This window comes from Thunnus albacares, chromosome 9 (assembly GCF_914725855.1).
Source record: "Thunnus albacares chromosome 9, fThuAlb1.1, whole genome shotgun sequence".
Lineage (NCBI taxonomy): Eukaryota > Metazoa > Chordata > Actinopteri > Scombriformes > Scombridae > Thunnus > Thunnus albacares.
In genome coordinates, this window is record NC_058114.1 from 18,498,902 (window position 1) to 18,523,778 (window position 24,877).

At 44.0% G+C, this 24,877-nt stretch overlaps 1 protein-coding gene across 3 annotated transcripts in view; it reads right to left on the bottom strand.

Annotated features, from left to right (window-relative positions):
- rnf220b (ring finger protein 220b) overlaps window positions 1-7,023 on the bottom strand; it is a 32,396-nt gene extending 25,373 nt beyond the window's left edge. For all 3 annotated transcript variants that reach the window (XM_044361756.1, XM_044361755.1, XM_044361754.1), the window contains exons 1-2: window positions 6,684-7,023; window positions 4,754-5,365 (exon numbers count right to left, since the gene is read on the bottom strand). In XM_044361756.1, the coding sequence (XP_044217691.1) occupies window positions 4,754-5,345 (592 nt within the window). In that variant the 5' untranslated portion in view covers window positions 5,346-5,365; window positions 6,684-7,023. The remainder of the gene's footprint in view (window positions 1-4,753; window positions 5,366-6,683) is intronic.
- Window positions 7,024-24,877: the final 17,854 nt, after the last annotated feature.

Here is a 24,877-nt window from a genome sequence, read left to right on the forward strand (position 1 = left end):
ATACACACAAAAAAAAAGGAAAGTAAAAAAAACTAGACATAAGCATATGGTGAGCGTGACTGTTGATGCATGGAGTGCACATGCAAGTCTAGGAGTAGAGTGTACACCCTGGGAATAATAGCGCGCAGCAGATACTATATGTGTATGCATGAGCATCGAGTGGTTGCTATTCATCTCCTGTGGTCTGCCAGTGGGATATAAACAATGTGTCTTTCAACAGGAAGCTCCACTCAATACGAGCAGCCGTCAACAGCGGCTACACAGAAAATGCAGCGCGCAGACGCCCTCCTTGTTATCAAATCAGCACGCACAGCCAGAGTATACGGCCTCCATTAAGGTGTGTGTGTCAGTATACCATACAAACTTTTATGCAGAAATAAGGGTTGGAGAAATTCATTCATTGCTGGTGGGTGAAATGGTGTAAATTTGATGATTTTCATGTCTGAATTCCCACCTGCTTAAGTCAAAATCACATCCACCCAAACATGAACATGCATAGTCACATCCACCTTCAAACACACTCACACACACACAACCCCTGTAAGCTGTGCCTGGAACAAACTAAACCTATCAAACTTCACCACAGAGATAATCCATGTGCCAAATCTAAAATGAATCTATGTAATATTGATTCTGTTCAGGCACACACTAGTCCGCTAACAACCCATGAATAAGCGACCGTGGAGGACACTTACACACTGAGCGCATCTGGCGGGGAGAATCCTCAGTGTGTGTTAAATGTTTCCCCTCTATTAACTTCCTGCAGAATTTTGTTTCACTCAGGTGACGATTTGGTTTCTCAGCGGCCGTTCATCCCAGAAAGAGAAATCTTCCAGGCTCTGTGTCTGATTCAAAAGCCTTATGCACACATTACTCAGATTGTAATTAGATTCAACACTCATTTGAAGGGGATACTATTTGAGGTGCATTACCTATCATGTTTCACCTGCACAGATGACACACGCATAGATAAATCAATCATTGTGTACATGTACAGCCCAGGGGCATAATATTCAGGCATATTTTTATAAGTAACAGCCTGGAAACACCAAGCCAACCTAAAAAGACCTACCATAGAAAAAAGGTTAACTTAAAGGACAGGTTCACATTTTTTTTAAGTCGGTCTTAAAACAACGGTCAGATGCCTATATGACCATTGAAACAGATTTTGCTCATTGTAATCATTCCTCCTGTTCATATTGACCATTAAAAGATTCCTTCTTAATGCACTTTCAATGTAAATGACAAAATGGGGGACAAAATCCACAGTCCTCCTTCTGTTCAAAAATGTATTTAAACATTTACTTGAAGCTTATATGAAGTTTCAGCTGTCCAAATTAGTCAAATACAATTCCCTCTTTTTGTTACTATCCTTCTACTGCAGCTCAACTAATATGAGGCTTCAGACTGCTGAAGCCTCATTTAAGCTTCAGATACATTTCTAAATACATTTTTGCATTGAACAAGGTTTGTTCCCCTTCATATTAGGAAATGGTCTCTTAATGGCCAGGATGAACAGGAGGAATGATTGAAGTGAGCAAAATTTCTATTAGTGTTCAAATGGGCTTTTGACTATTGTTTTGAGACAGACTTGAAAAATTGTGAATCTCTCCTTTAATACACACACATACATGTGAGTAAACCAGTCACGTAATGTGAAATGCAAAAACCATCCCAGAAAAACAGACAAACTAGACCACAATTTACGAGCTTTGTAATGGTTTATGTAAGGTATGCTCGCAATATGAATTGAGAATAAGTCTGATAAAAAAGTTGTAACTGACATTGTAAAGTTTCGTTTGCCCTGCATTTTCAACATGAGGTAATGACAAAAAAGCACTAAATAGTTGAAAGTGATTTGATAGACTGCACTGCCAGTCGAACAACAGTTGACTTCTTTTATGTTTGTTTGTTGGCCTTCATGGATCTCTTTGTCTACTGTCCACATCCTAAAGTTTGATATGTTACAAGTATCACAACACAGGGGCTCAAACATCTGGCTTCAGTTATCACAGCTTTCTCCCAGCTTTGGCACAGTCATATACAGATGCACACACACACGCACACACATACACATACACACACCACTCCCTCAGTGTCTGGCTATGGTGTCTTTTGCCACTCCACTCCTCCGGTTTCCCAACTCATGTTTCTGGTAAAGGGCCATTTTAGTTCCAGCTCAGGCCTGCGGCGGAAAGCATCTCCCTGAGGAAAATAAGCATGACTCGCTCCAGTGAAGACATCTGCCCTTTGAAAGCGAGCGAGGCTGTTTGAACAGCTGTCAGAGCACACCGTGCGTCTCAGACCTTCCCTGATAAAACAGAGGCAAGTCTAGAAGGGAAAACTGACAGAAGAAAGACACTAAATGGACAGAAGGAGACGTCCACCCGCAATGATACGCATGGCAGATGGGAACAGGTCCCCTACCTGCTTGTTGTGTCGGCTGACAAGGAGCTACGAGAGGCACTGCAGCACTTGGTCACCTGTGCTCAGAAGTGGAGACTGTGCCAAAAATATGGATTTACTGTTCATGCTGAGCATTCTCTGCAAGTCCAACCCTTGGCAACACTAGTAAGGTTTGAAATAAGGGCCAATGGGACATCTCCAAGACAGACAAGTCATAAGTTATAAAATTGGAGGAAATCGATGTTGTGGCGTGTCATCAAAAACTCAAATGAAATGTGTTTTCTCCATAAAGATTTGATATTTTCAGAGGAAAGCAGGCACAAGTGTCATCATTTCACTCTTTATGCATAAATACTTCAACAAAGTGTAAAGTTTAGTTACATTTTTATTCATTCTTGTGGGAATATTTGTCCTCTGTATTTGATCCATCCTAAATATTTAGGAGTATTGGGCAGCCACAGTACAGCACCCACAGACTCCAGTTATAATCTCAGTGCCTTGCTTAAGAGAAGTGGCAGTGGTTTACTACTCAGTAGGAAACCAACACAGACAGATAATAATTTTACTAATGAAGAAAACTTAAGTATAAAATGATGTTTTCATGGTGTAGTTTGTACTTCATCGTGTATTTGCATTGCCATCGCTGCTGCAGTATGCAAACTGTAGACACACTCTCACACCCCAAGAAGATTTCAAGCTTAACACTTAAGACTTTTGGTCCTGAAGTGACTGTCTGTTACCCAGTCAAGAGGAACAAGTGTATGTCAGACTAAGAAAAGTGCTGGGAGCTCAATTGCATTAAAGCTCTTAGTTTGCCTGAGCTCCAATATAATTGGATAAAGCTGGAAAAGCAGCTTCCAATGTGCACAAATCCATTTTTTTTCCCAAACTCTTTTTTTTTTTTTTTTTTTTTTTTGGAGGAGAGATTGTATGTTCTATTCCACCCCGTCTTTTGTCCTTGTCAACATTCCCCAAATGAGATTCCCAAAAATCAGGAGGTGAGGGGAGCATGCATGCACGAGTGCACAGAGCAAACATTGTCAGACAGACACACCTCTCACACCAGCATGCTGGCTGGCATCTCTTCTTTCCTGTCCTTATTAAAATTCCATATTGAGATTCCTTCCTGCCACTCCGCCTCCCTGGCCCTGTCACTCAGCCACCAACCGCCGACAAAATCAGCAAGTTTCAACAAAGACGCACACATATGCATAGAGGCACACAATCCAAACTTTTCTTAAGACAACTCGTCTCTGCTCCCGCCCTTTATGTGTGGGATGAAAGTTTCCTTTAGGTGATATGTATGAGAGCGAGTATCAGCGTCTCCCCCTCCTGCCTTCGCCCCTCTCCATCTCTGTCCCCCCCCTTCTCATTGTCATTATTTTCGATGGTGTCCCTCTCTGATCTGCCGAGCCTTTGGGTGCTCTCTCTCCTCTCTCTCTGTCTTCCTCTGGTCCTTTTCATCTGTCAGGCGCTCCCCTTGGCGACCGCCACTGAGGGGGTTTGATTTCCCATCATGCCTAGCATTGCCTCCCTGACTCCGGTTCCCGCTCTCCCTCCCTCTCCCTCGGAGGCGAGTGTTGTGCCCCCGCGTCGTTGGGCAATTATCCCCGGGAGTAATGAGGAGCGTCTCTCCCTCCGCGGCGCGCTGACTGACACCTCTCCCACTCATTTGTCAACAAATCAGACGGCTGGTGTGGGCGGCCATATTGAGCTGAGGGTTATCGTTGGGAAGCTCAGGCTGAGGCGCATCGTCGCGTCTCTCTCTCTCTCTCTCTCTCTCTCTTTCTCCCTCTTTCTTTTTCTCCATCCTCCTCCATCCCTTCCTCTCTATCTCTGCCACCTCGTTATCGCTGACAGGATGTCATTCGTTCCAACTCTCACTCCTCCTGTGTCAACCCTCCATACGCTCCGATGTATTTGTGTTCCTCTGCCGCCAAGAAAAGTTTGACTTCCAATAGGCCTAATGGTCATATGTGGCTAATGATCACTAAGCTGAATAAGTGACACTGTTCAATTTATTTGTGTCAAAGTCGGTCACAGCCAGTCACTGTAAACACTTTGCCCAACTAGACGATAAAGACTAGAGTGCAAAAGGGAAAATACTTCCAGATACGTCTTTATTCACAAAGGCTCCTTTCATTTTGTCACCTTTAGTTGATGCAGCTGTTGAGGATATGTAAATCTCATCTGAGCTATCATGTCAGGTCAAGAAAGGTCTTTGATGTGCCAATTAAAGTCGACATATTTGACTGCATACTCTAAAGATGTGAGATGAGTGACTGTGTGTTAACATAGCTGAACATGCATCAGATCTGTGTTTCTTGTGATTCGAGTGTGTACTCACTGTGCTCTTTGCGCTCCTCCGGGCTCGATGAAGCTTCTCCGTCAGACAGCAGGCCGGACATGGAGAACAGCTTCCTCCCTGAGTCCTCCCCAGCTTTGATGGAGCCTCCCGGGGAGCCAAAGTCAAACTCCTTCCCCTCCACCTCCGAGAAGCAGCTTTTCAGTCTCTTGGCAGGGGTGAAAGCCGAGTGGTAACCAACCGTCTCCCTCTCCTCTTGTGGGGAGGAGAAAGGTCGGAAGGCACCCACCCCGCTGTGGTTGAGCATGCCCAGGGTGGAGCAGTCCAGGTTTGGTGCAGTGAACTGGGGGTGCAGGTGGAGCAGGGAGGCTGGGAAGTCTCGGGTGGGGAAGGTGCCTGACATGGGGCCCTGTCGCTGATACATGGAGGTGAAGGTGTAAGAGGCGGAGGGGAAGGGGAGGTGGAGGTCTTTCTCCACGGAGGCAGGGACACCGAAGGGCCTGGGAGCCTGGCAGGGGACGGAGGCATCTCGGCCGGCCTCGGCAGTGGAAGCGAGGACCATCAGGGCGGGGGAGGCCAGCGGAGCTGGCAGGTAGGAGGGGCTGTCCATCTTGAAGGGGCGGTGGAGGTCCATTCACCTCCCTGTCAGTGGTGCTGAGGAGAGGGAGAGGACAAACAGAGGCAGAGGAGAGTGTTGATGTGCAGCATTTAGGTTGAGTGAGATGAAAAGAGCACAGAATTTTTAAAAAGAAGGCTTCTTTTCTCTTTCAGAAGTGACTTTTAAAAGAAATTCCTCTCTTAACACCTTTATTGAATTATAATTATTCTTTTGAGCCGCCTTGAAATAATAAGTTTGATTTTGGCTGAAAAAGCAAAGTCTTTGATTTTGTTAAGTTTTCAGGGGAATTGTTTGATGATCCTTATCGCCAAAATTCTCACATTGTTCATCTCTTCATTTTGTAAAACACACTCAGTTGCAGCTCTGGAAGCATTTTTGCAATTACACTTTTGGACTAATCTCAGTAGAAAAGGGTTGGAGGAGGCCTACTGTGCCTGTAAATCATTACGACGGAATAAATTGCCAATAAAACACACACGTAGCCGAAAGTCTGCAAGAGATAAATTGAATAGTGAGGTAAGCAAATAGATTTGGGAAAAAATCATCCGAACACGTTCATAAAAAGGACGATTTCTCCTTTTTTTTCTTAATTGTCTCAGTAAATCTCTAAATAAATGTAAATCATGCTGATTGTTCCCAATAAAATAAAATCGGTGGTGGGTCTTTTCAAGTACAATAATATAATAATAATAACCAAAATAAAAGAAATTGCTCAACATATTTTTTTTTCCTAAATTGTGAAACGACAATGCACAAAAACATTAAAGGATTAACTGAATTAAATGAATTAAAAGTTGAATAATTATGTATTCCAATTGGGAAAAAATATATATTTCACCCAAAAACTGATTTCATTGTGTTCTAAACTGATATTAGTTCTTTTAAAAAAAGGCCTAAATGGGAAAGTAAAGTTTGGGCCCAGTCATTACACATTATTGAACCTAATCAGTCTTTTCGCACTTTATGAACCAAAACATCTGTTTTTATTAAATTTACAAGGGTGAGAATGAAAGTTCGCGCACTCGTGAGAGACTTTACCTCAACAAATAAAAAAATATATAACATCTATTTTGCAATTAAGTGACGATTTAGCGAAGCCACGACTTTTTACGCACATGTAAAAACGCTAAAAAGATGTTCTCAAAGTCTTTACATGTAGATGCAGGATGTGTTTCAAAACCGGGAGCAGTTTTTCAGCGAGAGAGCACAACTTCCCTCACTTCAGGAAAAAACACACTACCACAAAGCCTCACACCCGACAGAACACATGGCAATCAAATAACCAATTAAACCAATTAAAACAAATGAAGCTGTAATCACTTCTGTTATCACGCAACACCAGCCGGTACCTACCGTGTTGAAGTACTCGAAGCGAGATTTATTCTGCCGTCAAGCAACTCTCTCCCTCTCTTCCTCTCTTTCAATTTATAATTTCAAGGACGCGGCACTTTCTCCTGGTCGCGCAGGAAAGAGAGAGTGGATGAAAAAAAAAACAACAACACGCAGCTGTTGGCAGCGCCGGCTTTTCCAGTCCTCCTCCAGATGCTGCGAGTGTTAAAGAGTTGAGTTAAAGCTGCGATGTGTGTAGTTTGGAGATGTATAGTCGCTGCGTCTCTGGCCAGGAGCAGGGCATCAGTGAGTGGACTGGCTGCGGGTCGGTCTGCCTCTGTTGGTCTCTCCTTCATGCGCTTCGTGTGACAATCCCCCCCTCTCTCCCTCTTTCCCTGCCCTCTTTCTCTGTAGCCTCTTCCCCCCTCTCCCCTGCTCGCTCCCCTTGAGACACGCCGCCTGTGATGGACGATTTCTTGCCCTTTCTGAAGATGTGTTGGAGTGAAACTGAGTCAAAGGAAAAACAAAGAAACAAGAAAACTTTGTGCCATAGAGATGCCAGATGACATAACTATCAATATAGATTAAAAAAAAATCTGTATTTTTGATAAAAACCTATTATTTTCTTAAAATCATCACTCTCATTAGCCTGTAATGATACATTTTAACAATTATAAGAATAGAACCTGTAAATAGCTACAAATCTGGAAGATCAACTCCATCAGTTATATTAGAGATCAGAAAGGACTTACATGCTCTACATCGACACTTTTCACCATAAAAAGTCTCAATATAGAAGTTAACCCAGTCAACTCATCACTTTGTGTTTGTGTGTGTGTGTTGGTGTCACTGCTTTGTTACTGTGAATGGCAGGTGATGGAGTTATCCTCTCCTCCATACTGTAGCTCACCAAGCCCGTACAGTCTCCAGCCTGTGTGACTGACACTTGGGAACATTCCCTTTTGATGAGACACAATGCAAACCTATGGCGTTATTTGTCACAGATAATCTGCTTTCAACTCCAACACATTACAGACGGTGTAATATCTACATAATTCATATCTGATTTCAAGCACATTGTCAGAAAGCACAGCTCAGAGCGCCACAAATCAGCCCAAATCACTCTTAATTTGTTTTTATCGGTATTGGTATTGCTTAAAGACTTTTTGAAATAATGTAATTGAAATAATTCCTTATTCCCCCGAGCCAATCCAGAGGCTTTACACTGCTAATCTAATGTGACACGCAATTTCCGTCTCTCAGACGATTGCTTCCCCTCAGGTCCCTGTCTTTAATGAACAGCCATTTGGCTGTGAGCCTGTGTGTGCGCATGTGTGTGTGTGTGTGTGTAATCAGAGAGCAAGAGAGAGTCCTGAGATAGGAAATGAGTGAATTGGGAATATCATAGCCAAGAAGAAGACACGAGAAAGAGGCTGGAAATCAGTGGGTTCACCACACTAACTCAGCCTGAGAACACACTGGATCATTGGGATATAAAAATGGACATTGACTCTCTTGTCCACATTACCTAAAACTGAAGAGAACCATGATTTAGCCTGGACACTTCATCTACCCCTCACATCCTTAAAGCGTTCCCTGAGATGGAACTTTCCATGCGTGCCACTTCTTCTCACACCTAAAGACAGCCGGTTGGTGGAGAGGTGGAGGCCCAGACAGCAGATGCAAACCTTTAAATGGACACATAAACCAGAGTCCAGACTGACTCTGTAACAGTCTTGCCCTCGGACCAATACGGCAACACGGAAAACATGTCTCCCTTGTGACAAGGCAAGGTCATTACTCCACTGAGTGTGCACCCTCTCCCTAACACATTGTTTTGGGGTTAGACAACTGCATGCCACCACACACACTGTCAAAAAGACAGTCAAAGGTGAGACATGACTAAACAAACGTGGGACTGGACTCCCAAATTAATAATCAATGGTAATCTTAAGGCTGACAGCACTTGTATTCTCTTCATTCATCAAAAAAAGCTAGAAATATCCTAATTGGCCAGCTGATCAGTGAACAGACTCACTACAAGTGGCTCCATTGACATTATTATTATTATTTCTACACTGTTCCTCCAATTTGCCCCGCGTGCTAGTGGCTGTGGGTGGTGTATGTAGTGGATGATGGGTGTGTGTCCTGCAGGCCCAGTGAAGTGTTAATGATGTCCCTGCTGCCTCAGCCAGGTTATGGCACAGGGGCCGTTAGCCGCCCTGGGTAAACTCCATGGTTCCCAGAATAAATTGCCACCCGGAGCCACGCAGGCTGGTCAGCCAGCCAATTACAGGCCTGCCCGCTCAGCTGAGGATGATGGGATGCGATGTTAATTGTATGTCTTCATTTTCTGGCAGGAGGTGAGTCACTTGGCTGTCGTCTTGACTGCCATACACACATGCATGCACACACAGTGTATAACATCTTAATGCATGCTGTTTATGCTTTGATTTGGTCACATTAAACATATAGGCATGAAGCAAGCAATTTAAAAAACGTTCAAGTTTTGCATTTTAGTTTCTGTGCTCTTCAGTGCAGTGAAGAGAGCAAACGAAGCAAATGAAATCAAACCAACATGATGAGACTTCCTCACTTCTTTTATTAGGATGCCAGAGGTCATCAGTGGAGTCTTTTAACTTTCTCAATGTGTAATTGGACTGGTGAACATTAAATAGTCATGTCTTTATTTTTTACCCCGCTTCATTCCCAGTTTATGTTTTTGGGGCGTGGAGTAAATTAAGTTACTGCTGTAATCATTTCCACAGACCAATTAGTGATAATTGCTGTTTGCTATGAAACTCACAATCCCCTATTACTGCAGATTACCTTCAAAATTCATACTATGTTCCCTAATCAAAAGCAAAAAAAAGCAAATACTTTTTAAGAAGTGATTTCACCTGCTGGTAAAGCTGCAGACAGATGCGCCAAATTCTAAATTTTCAGCTGTTGTAACAACAAGTGTAGAGACAACAGAGTTTCCCAGCAGGAGCTTCACGTAGAAGCGGTGGAGATGAGGAGTGCTCAGTTCTCTGGAGTCAGTTGGGTAGTAGTTGTGCGGCAGAGTGCTACACTCTCCTCAGTATATCAACATAGAGACTGTCTGGTAGCAGTGCTATGGAGAGAGAGGTTAGCTACTATATTAACATAGGGAGAGACAGCGCCAGAGCAGAGCAGTCTGCCAAAGACTGAGCAGTAGAAGTGAGACAGAGAGAGAGGCCATCGACCAGACAGCTACAAGATGGAGTGGAAGGGAACGTGTGAGAGATGAGCTGTCGAACATGTGACAATGTGTGTGTGTGCGTGTGAGTGAAAGTGGAAGTATGTGTGCGTGTGCGTATGTGTGTGTGACAGCTCCCCAAAGCAGCCAGTGAGCGTGAATGTGAGGAGGAATACAGAGAGGTGCATTATGGTCTCAATCATTGATCGCTTCCTCCCAAGGGGGCTGGTGACTGCCCCCATCACACACGCACGCACACACACATCCTGTACGTTTTCACATTCACAGCACACCCCTGTTGGCAGGCCGATACTGTTTGCTTGTATTCAACTTTGCCTCTACACCGCTGAAGTTAAATTCCCTGAACTGTATACAGATTTAACAGAACTTTGTGAATTTAAGTGGTTTTCCAAGAGGGAAAATATTCAATAAGGAGATAAAAAAGGTGATGCAGAGTGTGTGGCTGCAGGGAACCCACTGCACTTATTGTCAACAAATCCTATGAAAAGATCAAAACCATCAATGTGTTAGTCTGTTTCTTAGTATTTTCAGGCTCCTCAACCTTGTCTATAGAGCCTATTGCTTCATACCGAAGACATAAATTTTGTATAATTTAAAAGGCTAAGACACTGCATAAAACAGCAGGGCACAGTAGTTTTTAGAAAACCACTAAGACTAAATGATCACAGCGCAACACAGTTCTTCCCTCTTCCTTTTATGTGAAGGATCCAAAGTGATTTTTGATAAGTGATAAAAACTGACTATGAAAAAGTGATGCACTGGTGGGCTAGAAAGTTTAGCCCTGACCTGCTGTGGATGAATGTCTACGGAGGAGAGGGTCGTCACTGTAGCTCCTGGGATCCTAGAGGACAGACACAAATAAAAACAAAGTGCAGCTTGGCACAACATCAAGTGAATTTTTAGAGAAAGTGATAAGCTTGCTTGCTAACAAACAAGCCATTTGCTGGCTTACGCACATTGACATACCTGCAGCAAAGAGGAGGAAGTGATGGAGGCAACAAGAGACTAATTCACTCTTAGTGTGCTACTGGGTATTTATGAATGTTGTTGACTCAAACTACAGTGCCCACGTTCATCATGATAAAGGAACATGTTACCCAGCATAATGCTGTGGCTTATTAGTGTTTATAATTTTTTTGTTGTGTTTATTACTCATAGTTTTTGTCTATTACCTTGTTTCCTGCACTGCTGTAAAATGCAAATTCTACTCTGGAGATCAATAAAGTATTTAGTTTATATATAGTTTTGAATAATGGAGCTCTATGACAGAGGAAAAAGCTACAGTACGGTGTAGCTTTGGCTACACAGACAATACTTGGCAGTTTGACATTGTTGGTTTTGTTCTTAACATAAGGTTTGTTGACAGCAGCAAAAATATGAAATATCACCAGCGTTATCCTTTAAGATGTGTATTCAGTGTGTCTTTGCAAGACAGATACAGGAGCAAAAAGCAGCTGAAAAACTGTACACCAATTCCTTCTCTTCAGCTCACTTCCATCCTCAATCTTTAGCCACATGTTCACCAAGAGGCAGACAGTAAAGAGCAGTGACAGCCTGTGTCCCCAACCCACCATCACCACTTCAATCTACACACACAAACACACATAAAACACAACACTGCCCACCACCAAACATCACACCCTTTCCCCTCCCCTCGCTCTCCGCCTCACCCATCCAGCTAGCCGGGGCCCTCATCCTCTCTCCTCTCTCACCGCCACGAGGTGACACTAATGTGACACTCTGGAAAATAATTACCAACAAACGCACTGCTGACTGCAAACAGCTCGCTCCCCTCAGTGGACTGTCACTAGTCATTAGTCTGAACCCTGGGAGAGGACAGGACCACCGAGAGGGGTGGTGGTGGATGATGACGAGGACCATACCATGTGTAGAAAGAGGAAATAAAGTGGATGAAGGGAGGCTTGACAGGTGAGATAAGAATAATGTGTTTTGCAGTTGTAAAACATGTAAAACAGTGTTGTGAACTTGCATGTCTGGATGTGTTGCAGCTGATTCTTCTGGCCCAGTCTTCATCATTGGCCCCCTCTGGTGGTTCACATTATATTATCTGTGGTGCGGCAGCAGCGCCTGGCCCACTTTGTCCAGGAACCAATATACTGAGACTGCTAACACAGTCTCAGTATATTGGTTCCTATAGTGTGGGAAGTGTCCCTCTGATTTCAATCAGCTTGGTTGGAAGGGTTTAAAGGAGAACAAGAACTGGAGTGAAACTGAGGAGAAACTGATACTAAATCCAACACTTGGGGGTAAGAGAAAAGAAAAATCTTTCCAGGTAAGCAAAGAGGTGAAATATAGAAAGGACGCTCATCCTGAAAACTGTTCAAGGTGGCAGCAATTCCAACACAATTATCCAAATGCCACAGGGTACATCAATTCTTTAAGCACCAACCCCCCTCCTCAAGAGCATTATTTGAGTTGCCTTGGGGGGCAGCCGTGCCAGTGAGAGATTAAAATTTTTTAGAGCTCCCACAATGGCCAATATTAAAATGTCTCAATACATCTGCCTGGCTATTTTGATTGGTAACTTAACCCCTGACTCCTGAGCAAAAAACGGCCTGTTCTCTGAGCTATTGTCAGCGGGCTGGGGTCTAATTCTTGTATGATTCAGGCTAATGAGCTGGTAATAGGTCCTGTGTGTGTGGATGGGGAGGATATTACAGTGTAGTGGAGACAGGAGGAGGAGGAGGAGGAGGAGGGCAGAGACGGGGTGGAGGGTTCTCATTGTTCAATAATCAGGGTACAAGGTTTAATCTGTGAGCAAGAAACGGTTTCCTCGCCTGCTGAAACTCTTCAAAAATACAGCCGAGGTTTTCATTGATAGTCAGTTTCCACATAAACAGGCAGACTTGATTGAAATAAGCGTCCACCCTTCTCATTCCCAGGCGAGAGAGCGAGAGACAGGGAGTTAGAGAGAAAGTGAAAGTGTGTCTGCCTGTGTGTCATTCAGCCAATGGCTTTATCCAGCCTTATCCTGAACCATGAAACCATAGTGCATGACACCCTTCTATGCTCTGCACAGATATGGCTATTCACTGTTAGCACAGAGATTTGACAAGCCAGACTGCTCTCACTCAACAGCCTGGGTCAAATGGATGACTGTCACAATCTTTTTATCTTTCGCTCTCTTCCTCTCCCCCCCTGTCTCGATTCCACTCCGTGCACCCTCCTTTTCACTCCCCACTTTCCCTCAATCCCCCAACTTTGCCTGTTCAAATTGACAAATTCAACCAGCTACAAAAGAATAAATGAAAGAGGGAGAAGAGACCTCTGAAGGGGATAATCTTTGCAGAGGGAAAGATCTGGTTGACTGGGAGACAGTAAGATGAACACATTCATCTGAGTTTGCTGTTATTCATAATGTAAACATTCAGATGCAAATGTTTTTCAATATGATAAAGACTATGTCAAAGAAAATCAAGGCAAAGAGTAATTTTGCAGTAAAAAGTGTCATTTGAAAATTTGAGGAAAAATGGTCATAACATATTGAGTGGTGTAATTAACCAAATTCACCATTCAGAGCAACATGTCACCCCTGACCTGACCAGAGCACAGTGGTCTGTTTGTGTTCAGTTAATATGTGGCTTCCTGCCCTTGGCTGCGGAAATTGAACACTTTTATTCAGTTTCAGAAAAGGACAGAAAGTGCCCCGTGTGTTTTGAATGATGATGATAATGAAACACGTTATTGTCTACTTTCCGTTCCACCATTATCTTCAAGTTGAGCTATACCTGAAAATATCTTCCATTTTTCCATTTGACTGAACTCAGTTTTGGTTGAAGGCTTATCATCAATGTGGTGGAAGAAATATTCAGAAAGTACCAATACAACAATGTAAAATATATTCCATTACAAGTAAAAGCCCTTCCTTTAAAACCTTATTTAAGTAAAAAGTATTATCGGAAAAATGTGAAGAAGAATGTATTAAAATAAAAGTACTTGTTCTGCAGTAAAATGGCCCTTGTGAGTGATATCTTATTATATATCACATCATTAGATTATTAATACTGATGCATCAATGTGTAATTAGCATTTTACTATTGTAGCCACTCAAGATTCAGCTAACTGTAGCCACACTATATAGTTTATTCTGTAAAAATGCACTGTATTTTGTATCTTTAGTACTTATTCAGTGAATGTAGTTATTCAGTAAATGTTTTTAAAGTGTTTTCCACCACTGCATGCTTTATGTGTTTAATGATGATTTACACATACAGTATGAACCACCATATGTTAGCCTGTTTTTTCCCACTTGCCTCTGTACATAATGTAAACCAACACTGGCTGTGCATGCTTATAATAAAAGTGTGCATTCATTAATTTTAAGTGGAATTTTTCCCAGGCCATCATTTAAATCCCCACGTAGCAAACCTTACTACGATTCCCTTGTCTTTACCTCCTCTGCTGTGGTGTGTCACCTCTGTGTGTGTCTATCTACCTTTAAGCCCCATGAGGCCCTTTCATGCAGCTTGTGGTTTTGTGTGTGTCAAATTTCTAATCACCACACAGTCTCCTACCCGTCTACATACACACGCACACACACACAAACACATGCACACACACACACACACGCACGCACGCACGCACACACACACACACACACACACACACACACACACACACACAGTCTATCGGTGTTCAGTCAGGTAAAGGTCTCATAGTCGTGCTCTGTGAGTGGCCTCTGCTCAAACAGATCAATAGACACTGGCACGTCCCTCCACCAACCAAGAGAAAACAATTAAAAGCCATCGATCCTGTGCCAGGCTCCTCCATGAATATGCATGTGTCCTTGACCTTCCCTTGGAGAGGAGAAGCGAGAGTGAGACAGACAGACTGACAGACAGGTGTGGGAGCACTCTTTCTTTTTTTTCTCCCAGTCGTAATGTTGACTGGGTCGTGGTTGTGTTTATTGCAGCCTTGTGTTGCTCCTCTCCCTGTGAATCTTCACATCAAATCTCAAACGTGACCCCGAGCATACATGAGGCAAATCGTCGCATTAAAGCCTGTGAAACCAGTTGCTCTTTTATAAGTCAGTTTTAGGCGCCTATTGCTCTTTTCCAAGCCGTGTCGAGAACAGAGATCAAGTGGTCCCACAACAACTGTCCCCTCCAGCACTCCCTATGCCTGCCTCTTTTCTGATTACAGATGTGTGACATGCACATGGGGACGTCTCCATGTTAGCACATCACTGTGCCTGTCCTGACACATCCTGTGGTCACAACAGCGGGGGCTGCAGGGGACAGCCCTGCCCTGTCCCCCGTCACTGGGGATTAGCATTAGCATGCTAACAGGACCCCCGGGGGAGCGCTGAGCTAAGGGTCACGCTGACAACTGTCAACAGCCTGCTTTAATTAGCTGCGCCTGGTCATCAACAAGCTATGCTGAGGCGATTCTACAATATAGTCCTGTTTAATAAGCACATATTGTGCAGGTTTATACAAAAATATCACTTTGTCTTTGGATTGGAGGCAACTGAAATGATTCAGCATGAAAGACGACACAGCTGTGTGTAAAAATGAACCTTACCCCTGTATATTCTCTAATCCATCATTCATCATCAATCCCCGTTCCCTCCAACCAACCTCCTTTGCTTTTGCTTTAATACTGTACATCAGGCGTCAACTGTGTGAGTGCTGACATGTCACACTGGCTGGCTCCTAACCTGACAGTGTCAAGATGGCGTTGTCATAGGCCCGGAGACGAGGTGAGAAGCAGAGTGTGTGAGAGGTAGAGTGTATCGTCAGTCAGACAGTGCATTATCCAGCTGTTCTGTAGCTGTCTACCTTTTTCTGTGGCAGGGTAATGGGAGCGTCACACACTAGCAGACAGTTGGAGTCTCACTATTCAGCTGAGAGGCCACATCCATATACACTGCCTGATAACTGACTGCCAACGTTGCCGAGGCTGTCCTGTCTGCCCCACAATGACTGTCAGTGGCAACCTGGGGGCTGGCTGGCGTGACTGTCAGCGACTGGTCACAAAGCATTTACCTGCTGACAGAATTGCAATTAGTCCAGGGAATGTTGTTACTGGGAGAAAGAAAAAGGGAGACAGAGAGAGGAGCCAGAGAGGGGGGAAGGAGGGAAAGGGCGTATAGATGGAGAGTGAGAGGTGGGTAGATAAAGAGAAGGTGTGTTTGGGGGTGTTAGGGGCATGTGAGAAGAGATGTGGGGACAGCGGCAATGGAGAGTGAGAGGTGAGTAGATAGAGGAAGGGAAAAGAGGAATGTGAGATGTGGACAGATTTGATCTCTGAAGCATCCCTCGCTGTGTGTGTGTGTGTGTGTGTGTGTGTGTGTGTGTGCACGCAGGAGATTGGCTTGTAGCTTTGTATCAGGGGAGCGTCTCTGCCTGTCAGTGGCCCAGGTCAACACACATTTACTTAGTGACACAATCCTAATGAATCTCCCCAGTCATATCACCTCCATCACACAAACAGAGCCACTGCCGGTGACCTCCTCGAATAACTCCACCTCAGTGTCTGGGACAAAAAATTACAGATGTGTGACATGTACATGGGCATAAAGGAAGGAAGGAAGGAAGGAATAAAGAAAGACAGAGGGAAAGAAAGAAGTTATAATATGTAGCCTCTTTTCAGCACCATGGACAGCACTGTATTTCATCTCTGTCACTATCTGTCACTGTGAATTTCAACACATCCCCAGTCTCCTAGCACAAAGATTTGCACTGAGGGAATTAATGGTGGCCAGTTCTCCTTGTGTACCTCGAGAGTCACACGGCTACAAAACACACTGTGACCTCGCACAAAGCCAGCGCCGCTCTGCTTTCTCTCAAACTCTGGGACTCATCACCATCCACTAATGACCTCTCTCCTTTTCTCTGCAAGCTAGTGACACTCCCCTCCCGCCTTTCACTCCCCATCTCTCTCCATCCCACACTCTTTGTGTGTGTGCTCTCTGACTGATAAGAGAGTGGCAGGGGCTCCTCCCTGGCCCCTAAGGGAGAGACGGAGCGTGACCGAAACTGTAGTCCCAAACCAAACACAAGTGGAAATTGGTCTATGGGCCAGGATCAATAGTGAATTAGCCAGTATGCTGGTTCTATGGAGGGCTGCTCAGCTCTGATCTGATGATCCATAGTAAAAGGCCGTGAGTGGAGACTTGAGACGAGTGCAGAGGCGGCAACGGCCTCTGGGTTGTAACGGTGGAATCCACTCCCTTGTGGTGACCTACTCAAATTGAAGTGACTCCCCAAGAAACTTTGTATGTAGAGCATTGCGTCTTAGTAAACTAAACAATCCTCTGCAACAAGGTAATGGAATCCGCTCGATGTAAGAAGTATGTTCAAGTCAAGTCAAAGGAGCTTTTTGTGCAGCATGTAATCATGGTTGAAGTCTGACAACTTCAGACCCTTAAAACAATACTCCAGTGTTTTAGAATTGCACTTCCACACAGTTGGGAGACTCTAGAAAGACAGAGAAAGAAGATTTGCAAAAGATTTTAAACAGAATGATCAAAATAGCTGCAGCAGAAGTCAGTATATCATGCCTGTTAGTCTCAGTAAGGGTCAAGTTCCAAAAATGCTGGATCCTACACTTCCCATAATGCAACTTGATTGAATCTTTTCATTAGACTCTCTGCCTGGTAATCATCTTTCAGACTCTGTTTCCCCAGTTTGCAGGCTTTCCATTAAAAATGTGTAGTCTCCAAGCTCAAGCAAAGATAACTCCTGATGACATCACCAAGGGTTATTTTCTCAGACTTGACAAAGCTCCTCCAGAACCACAGAAAACATTGTAGAGTAAAAATGAGTAAAATCAGTGGAGTTCCCCTTCAATGAAACACTTAAATGTGAAAAGTAGATTTAATGTTAAAAATAATGTGAAGCATGTTATCTGAAGGTTGTCTTCATGGACCTGTCTGAGGGTCATGTCTACTGATGTGTCGTGTCGCCTGGTGCTGACATGCTCTCCGTGGTGCAGGTGTGAGCGCTCAACTAAACTAACCCTACTGTTCATCACTGCCTGCCCTCATCCCAAAGGTGTGTGTGTATTTGTCTGTCTGTGTGTACGTGCATGTGTGTCTGTCTGGTGATTAATGAGTAGCAGGGCCTGATGGATTGTCCTGATCACAGAAGGGACACCATGTTCGGGAGACACACACACTAAGTGGGGGTATAGGCTGCTGTCCAACACATACACACACACACACAGATGCATATGCAAACATATGCATACACACACGAGCACAAAAGTATGCTTACACACACACACAAACACAAACACAAACACATTATCTACATGGCCACACACACGTACAGTTAACCTCTATCAGTCCATTACATCAGGAAGAGTCATCTCAAGCACATCTGTTGCCTCATGCGCCCACATACACACACAAATACACACACTTCTCAACTTCATGCACCTGGTCCAGCAGACAAAGCAGAAAAGTTTCCAGAGGTGAGTATGTGACCCGAGTGAGCAGACACCATCATCATCCCATCTTTCTCTCTCGAAGGTTGTGATGTGATCATGAGAGGAGAGGTATCTCTGCAGCTGCAGGTGAGACACAGGGCAGACAACACACACACATACATACAGACAGACACAAACACACACACAAAATCAAGGTGGCTTCCTCCCTCAGGCCTCAAGCAGCAAACCGATGTAAAAACACACCTCGCGTTGTGATGGGTGTTTCTTTGCCTGGCAAAGTGGGTTATTGTGATCTGAATCCACTTTGCGATGCTTACCGTTTGACTGAGTTCTTAAGGTGATTTACATCGATAGAGTAAGGCTTTCTTGGGTCCAATGAATCGCATTTGGAATATCCCATTTTTCAACACAAACACATGCAAAGGTGCGGACGCATACACACGCACACACATTCTCCCCCAAGCAGTCTGATAAGGTTGTCTTATCAGAAAAGAAAGGAGAGGGAGGAAGAGGGGGGTTGCTGTGTGATAATGGCTTTCACCAAATCCCTCCTCTGTCACAGATTAAAATGCCTGCTTGGAGAGCATTAGCAATCTTTCTTTTCATCTGCCCCCCCCCTTCCTCCCCTCTGTCGGCGAGTGCCATCGGATTTCTGGGCCAATCTATTGTCACAGGCCTGCCACACATACAAGGAGAAGTCAACCTCAATCTGATAGGCCATTGTCTTATTCTCCCCATCGCTGATTCCTGCTCATGGTATTGATCGCAAAGCTGTCCCCCTCACATCTCATCACATTGCTCTGTGTGAGGGAGTGTGTTTGTGGGCTCTTGTGTCAGTCAGTCTGATGGAAGATGTGGTCAGTGTCCCATTGGAAGAATCTTCCCATTGGGAGAAAATGCTCAAATTAGAACTCTTCTCTGTAATTACACAGATCTATAGGTGGCAGGACCGCACACTGGAACTATGTAGAATTGAACCCAGCGGACTCCCCTCCTAATCCAGTTACTCCAGGTATCAAGAGATCACAGAAGTGGAGAGAAGAAGCCACTTGAAACTAACTGTGGCACTGCTCAGCCACCCTCACCACCCTTAGCCTCCTCCTCCCCACTCTTGCGCCTCCTCCACCATGCCTCACAGGCCCGTCTGTCACCCCTCTATAATTATGAGGAGTGAGAGTAATGTGTTGCAGTATGAATAGGATTGTCGGCCTGATTGTGATGTATAGGCTTTCATTACCATGTCCAGGCCTGTGCCCTTCGCCATGTAGGAAATCCTATTTAGGCCCTAATTTGGGAGCCTCCCCGACCGTCCCGCCTGATAGCAATCACACACAGTAATTGTGTGCTGGGGCAACTGACAAGAGTGGAGGCTCAGACATGGAGAGAAGGAGAGAAAGGAGGACAGAAGGAGGAGGAGGGAGGAGGTCCTGACAATGATATATCTGCATAGTTTGGTACATTATTCAAGTCATCCTCTGCAGAATATGTATGTTTTTGTGTATATCTACTTATTTTAAGGTGGTTTGTTAGCATGACAATAATTTAGGGGCAGTTACGGGAAAACTGGAAATATTCATGTATAGGATTTGATGTGATTTTTTAATTGGAGAATTGAGGGGCTTCCCCCTTTCCCCTCTCTCATTCCACTCCAACAATGCTACATAGTTAATTGGGAAGAGACATCATGCTAACTCGATAATTATGATTTATGAGACAATCTCCAGTGGATATCTCGCACTCTCCACTGATTTGACGACAACACGTAACCAGCCCTCAAGCAATCAATATTTGTACATTTTCCGTGTCTAAGTTGTTAACTTTTTTAATATTTCATTAGTTCCTTTTTTTGAGGAGAGTGATTCTCTGCACTAACATTTATGCAGATCTGACTCCACTTATAGGCTTGTAGATAATGAATGTCTAATTGACTCATTTAAATACTGTTTGCCTGCAGGAGGGCCTTTGCATTAAATGTTTGATTGCCCTCATATTAACTGTCATTAATCCCCTCTGCTCTTAATAAGGACTTTATGAGGCTTTCTTAAAACTTCTCTTCTACCTCACTATACCCTTTGCATAATTAAGTAGAATATTCAAAAATATGGAAATGAAGAAGCTCTCAGGATTTGACTAATGGTCTTTGTGCCATAGAATTCCAATTATGGGCAAACCTTTGCATTTTCTGTTCTGCATCGGGTCACGGTTCATTAGCTTGGGTCAATGTGGGTTGATACAGTTAACTGTTTTGTTTAATGTCCAACTTGAGCCCACTTTCCACAGTACACACAGCATTTGATCAGACTGGTAGAAGTTCCTGAACCTGTTGTGTTTGCTGACACAAGAAGTATGGCACATGCAGGCGTCGCAGTGTCCTTTAGAAGAAGATGTACGGCACAGAGCGAACTTTTGACAGCACTGTCACTGTGCCAGAGTGGGTGAGAGACACAAACTTGTCTGTGTTTATAGCTTAACTGATCCTCTTATTCCTGCTACTCCTCCAGTCTCTCTGCTCTGCCCTAATCTCTCCGGGGGTCTTACTGGCCCAGGATGACAAATGGGAAGGAGAGGCCAGCCAAGCGTGGGCTCTGTGGAGAGGCTCAGGCCGGGGGTCTCACTAAGCCCCCTCAGCTCTGCCCTGGATCATGTCTGACACGGCCTGCACTAACCCCAAGGATGGAGAGGCCACACACATCACACACAGACTCAGGTATACACAACACACAACCACCCATATATCATTCCACACATGTAAGCATACACGCAACAAAACACACAATCAGAACACTTCACCGGATTGATTTGTCTCATATCATGTCTTATATCACATACACACATACACCTACAACCTCTCACGCCTCTCAGTCACTCCAACAATCCAGGACAGGTATGTGAACGTCAGCCCAGAACTGGTGCTACCGGATAAAACCCAGCTAGCTCTATTTTAGTATACATAGTCCAGCTCAATAAGAGCATGTACTAAATGACTGCAAAGTAATGAGTGGCTGTGCGGCTGTACTCAGAGCTGTGACACTTACAGCGCATGAGAATGTAATGCGTCAAAGCCTCCTTCTCTTCCCCCCGTCTCCCTCTCTCTCGCTCCGTGCTCCTCTGCGCCCCACTGCCTCTCAGCCATGGGATCAGCTGCAGGCGCTAATGAAACGTCAGTCAGGTAATTGAGGCTCTGGTGGTGGCGGGCCAGCCAGGCAAGCAGTCAGCCTGTGTGGGTGATGACACCAGGACGCTAGCAGCTACAGGATCCCAGCAACCCCCTATGGAGCATCACAGGATGAACTGCTCCAGACCCAACGGGGTGGAAAATATTGCATTCACGCTGACATTTCCCCATGTCTTCCTGTTTGTGTTAGGGAGAATTTTAAGCAGTGAGTAGTAAGGTGTGTACAGGTAAGTTGAGTTGTCAACTCAACCAGAGATTGTTAACCAGCTTGGTGAAAGCTACTGTTAGTGAGGAGGATGTTCTGCCAGCGGCCCCAGTGAAGGAGTCAGAGGTTAAAATCCTTTGTTATTGCACCCTAGAGTGATGTTACTATCCCTACCACTCGCTGACCTGCTCAGCACCCCCAGTGAGTTATGGGTAATGTTCAATTCCCCCGCTGTGACAGCTGCGGATCCGCATGGTAAATTGGATTTTTTTTTTCTTTGTTAGAATTGTGCTTGTGCAGGTAAAGAGAGGGAGAAAGACATTCGCTGCACTGCTTTGCGGAGGTAACTCTGCTACATATAGTTCAGAGGCCTCTCTATCTCTCACTGACAAATCAAACCGGTTTGTTTCTGAGGACTGATGGTAGAACAGACTGAACCTAGTCTGTCCTGCCTGGTTTATAGTCAGTCTGCAATCACAACACTGACCTGAACAGGCCACAATCTGCTAACCCTGATGTGTTTCCTCCTCTTCATCATGTATGCCAATACAGACAATATAAAGATCTTCATATGTGGATACAGATACAAGCTTGGCACAAAATGGCACAAGATGCTGAACACTGGAGCATTTTACAGCTAAAGAGTTCTTAGAAGTTAGTGGTGACTAAAAGAGAGCTAAAAGGAGAGTGAAATTGGACTTGCATTTGTTGAGCGGTCAAAAACATGACTAAATGAATGTTAATGTTGCGCCATGTCTGTATGTATGTATTTCCATGTATATGTAATTTAGAATACAAGACTTTAACTTAAAATGTTGTACTGACACATAATGTCAAGGAATTTAGATTTACATATTCAAACAAAATCAGATTTTAACAATGTCATAATTAAGCATCTTTCAAATAGGAGTTACAATGATGGTGCCTATGTAGTATATTTTGTTTTCTGAATATACCAAATCAAAAATGTATGAAATCTTTCAACTACATTCACCAGTTTAATCAAATTTGTCCTAGTCTTTAGTTCACTCAATGTATATCATTTCCACTCCTCTATGTTCCTTTCTTGCAACATAGGACACCTTGAAAGACAACAACACCTGACCAGAGATGTTCCCAAGAGCAGCACAGTACCGGAGAATAGGAAGTCTAGATTTAGTCCCAGTCTCTCCGCTCTACTCCACTCCACTCTCTTCTGCCTCCCCGGGGCTTTAATGTGGAGAGTGGACAGTGGGGTTAATGCCTTGCTGTAAGCACTGTTTAGCGCTAGTGATTGGGTTTGTGTTGTAGCAGGCCTTCCCCCACAAGCAAAAAATCCAGTGGAAATGACTTCCACTGTCCAGCCCTTTGGGCACTTGTGATTTCCCAACCTGCGGTTTCAACTCCCCTCCTCTTTGTTGTAGCTCAGCGTCCCAGAGGGCACAGGTGAATTTGATGTGGAACAATGATTAAAAGTTTTCTCCCTCAAGGTGACCTAAATACTGGAGGAGGTGAAAGTCAAAGTGAGAGACATGGAGATGAGAGAGGGGCATGGAGGTGAAAGTCTGTTTTGGGCATTTGTTATGGCCCATATAGTAAGTGCTCAATCCTGGGTTTAGGAAAGAAATGATCCAGCAACTGTCCTTACACTGCTATTGCACTGTTCCTGCATCTTCCCCTAGTAGTAATCAATAATTGTATGTGACATGATAGGTATAAAGCACTGTGCCACAGAAAGGAGGCATCGACAATCTAATCATTGTCACATCAGCGATTACCTCAAGGCGTGATGTATTTGAACAGGGTTCTATCACATCTGCTATTACCTGTCTCTTCCTGCCTTATGTTCCTCAGTACACATCCTTTCTCTTAACTGTGTGTTCAATCACCACCACCAGCATCGCCTGCTGGTGCGGCCGAGCAACCCCTCGACAGTGACGTATGCCAGCGATTAGCCTGGATACAGTTCAATTATGATAAACAGCCAGCGCACCTCTTAGGCCGTGATTAAAGCCTCAGTCTGGCCTTGATAAAGAGATCTCATCTCAATGCCATCACAAACACATTATAAGACACTCTGCCATGGTGTTCTGCCTCATGCTTTTCACATCAGTGCTGCACAACCTACACTGTAGCCCGGATGGAGCTCATGGCAGACGGAGCTAGATGGGGGCTGCTGGGGGTCTTTATCATTCACACATGGCTGGTGATGCATCCCTGCACACCTATTTTCAATTTATACTAGTATTTATTAATAACCTCCACCTTCTTGAAGCCCATCTTACAAGATACCTACCATATAACTTAAGATGGGTTTAGATATTGAGAGATAGAGAGGGAGAGAGAAGCCCCAGTTTTGATAAATGGATGAGCAGTGATGAAAAGAAGATATCAGAGGAGCATGAAAGGAGAGAGGGGAAGAGAGCAGAGCATTAATCCAACGCCAGGCTGGTAGAGAGAGGGAGCGAATATGAGAGACAGAGAAAAACGGGAGAGAGAGGGGAGGAGGAAGCAAAAGAAAGATAGCCTTTCGGCTGTGTTCTGTCAAGGGAGAAATTACACATTTACGGAGGTTTTTTCAAGCAACGACGGGTTCCATAGATCAAACCACTGGATTTATGAGCCAATTTTCAACATGAAATATAGACACCGAGAATCCATTTTACCCATGTTTACTTGCCTTCTCTCACTCTTTTTCTTTCTCTCTCAATCAAACCGCCTAGTGTGTGGATGGCTTTACTTCTGTAACCTTAGCAGTGCTTATTAGAGCTGTAGATGAAGACGTGGTGATGATGCAACCTTTGGTGGATGCTGTAGTGTTCGTTATGAAACAAGCCCTCTGAAGTTGGTGAGGATCAAGACAAACAAAGATAAAATAGTTATTAAAAAGTCTTGCTATTTTTCTTTCTTTTTTGACTAATTTGTTTCTTTTGCAGAAATAACAAATCAACAAAATTATACTTGGATTTTAAGCTAAAATCATAGATTTAAACCTTAATTTGTAATCCAAAATCCACTGGATGAAACCATTAAATTGTTTTGTTATAGATCAAAAGATGTATTGAGGAACATCAAAATAGCCAAAAGCAATCTGAAGTAATTTTGAGTTTGTATGAAGATAGCATTACCTGATATACCTGAATTTTTGCAAATTCTACATAGATATTGTATGCTCACATCACAGTGCACCCATTTCTGTGCAA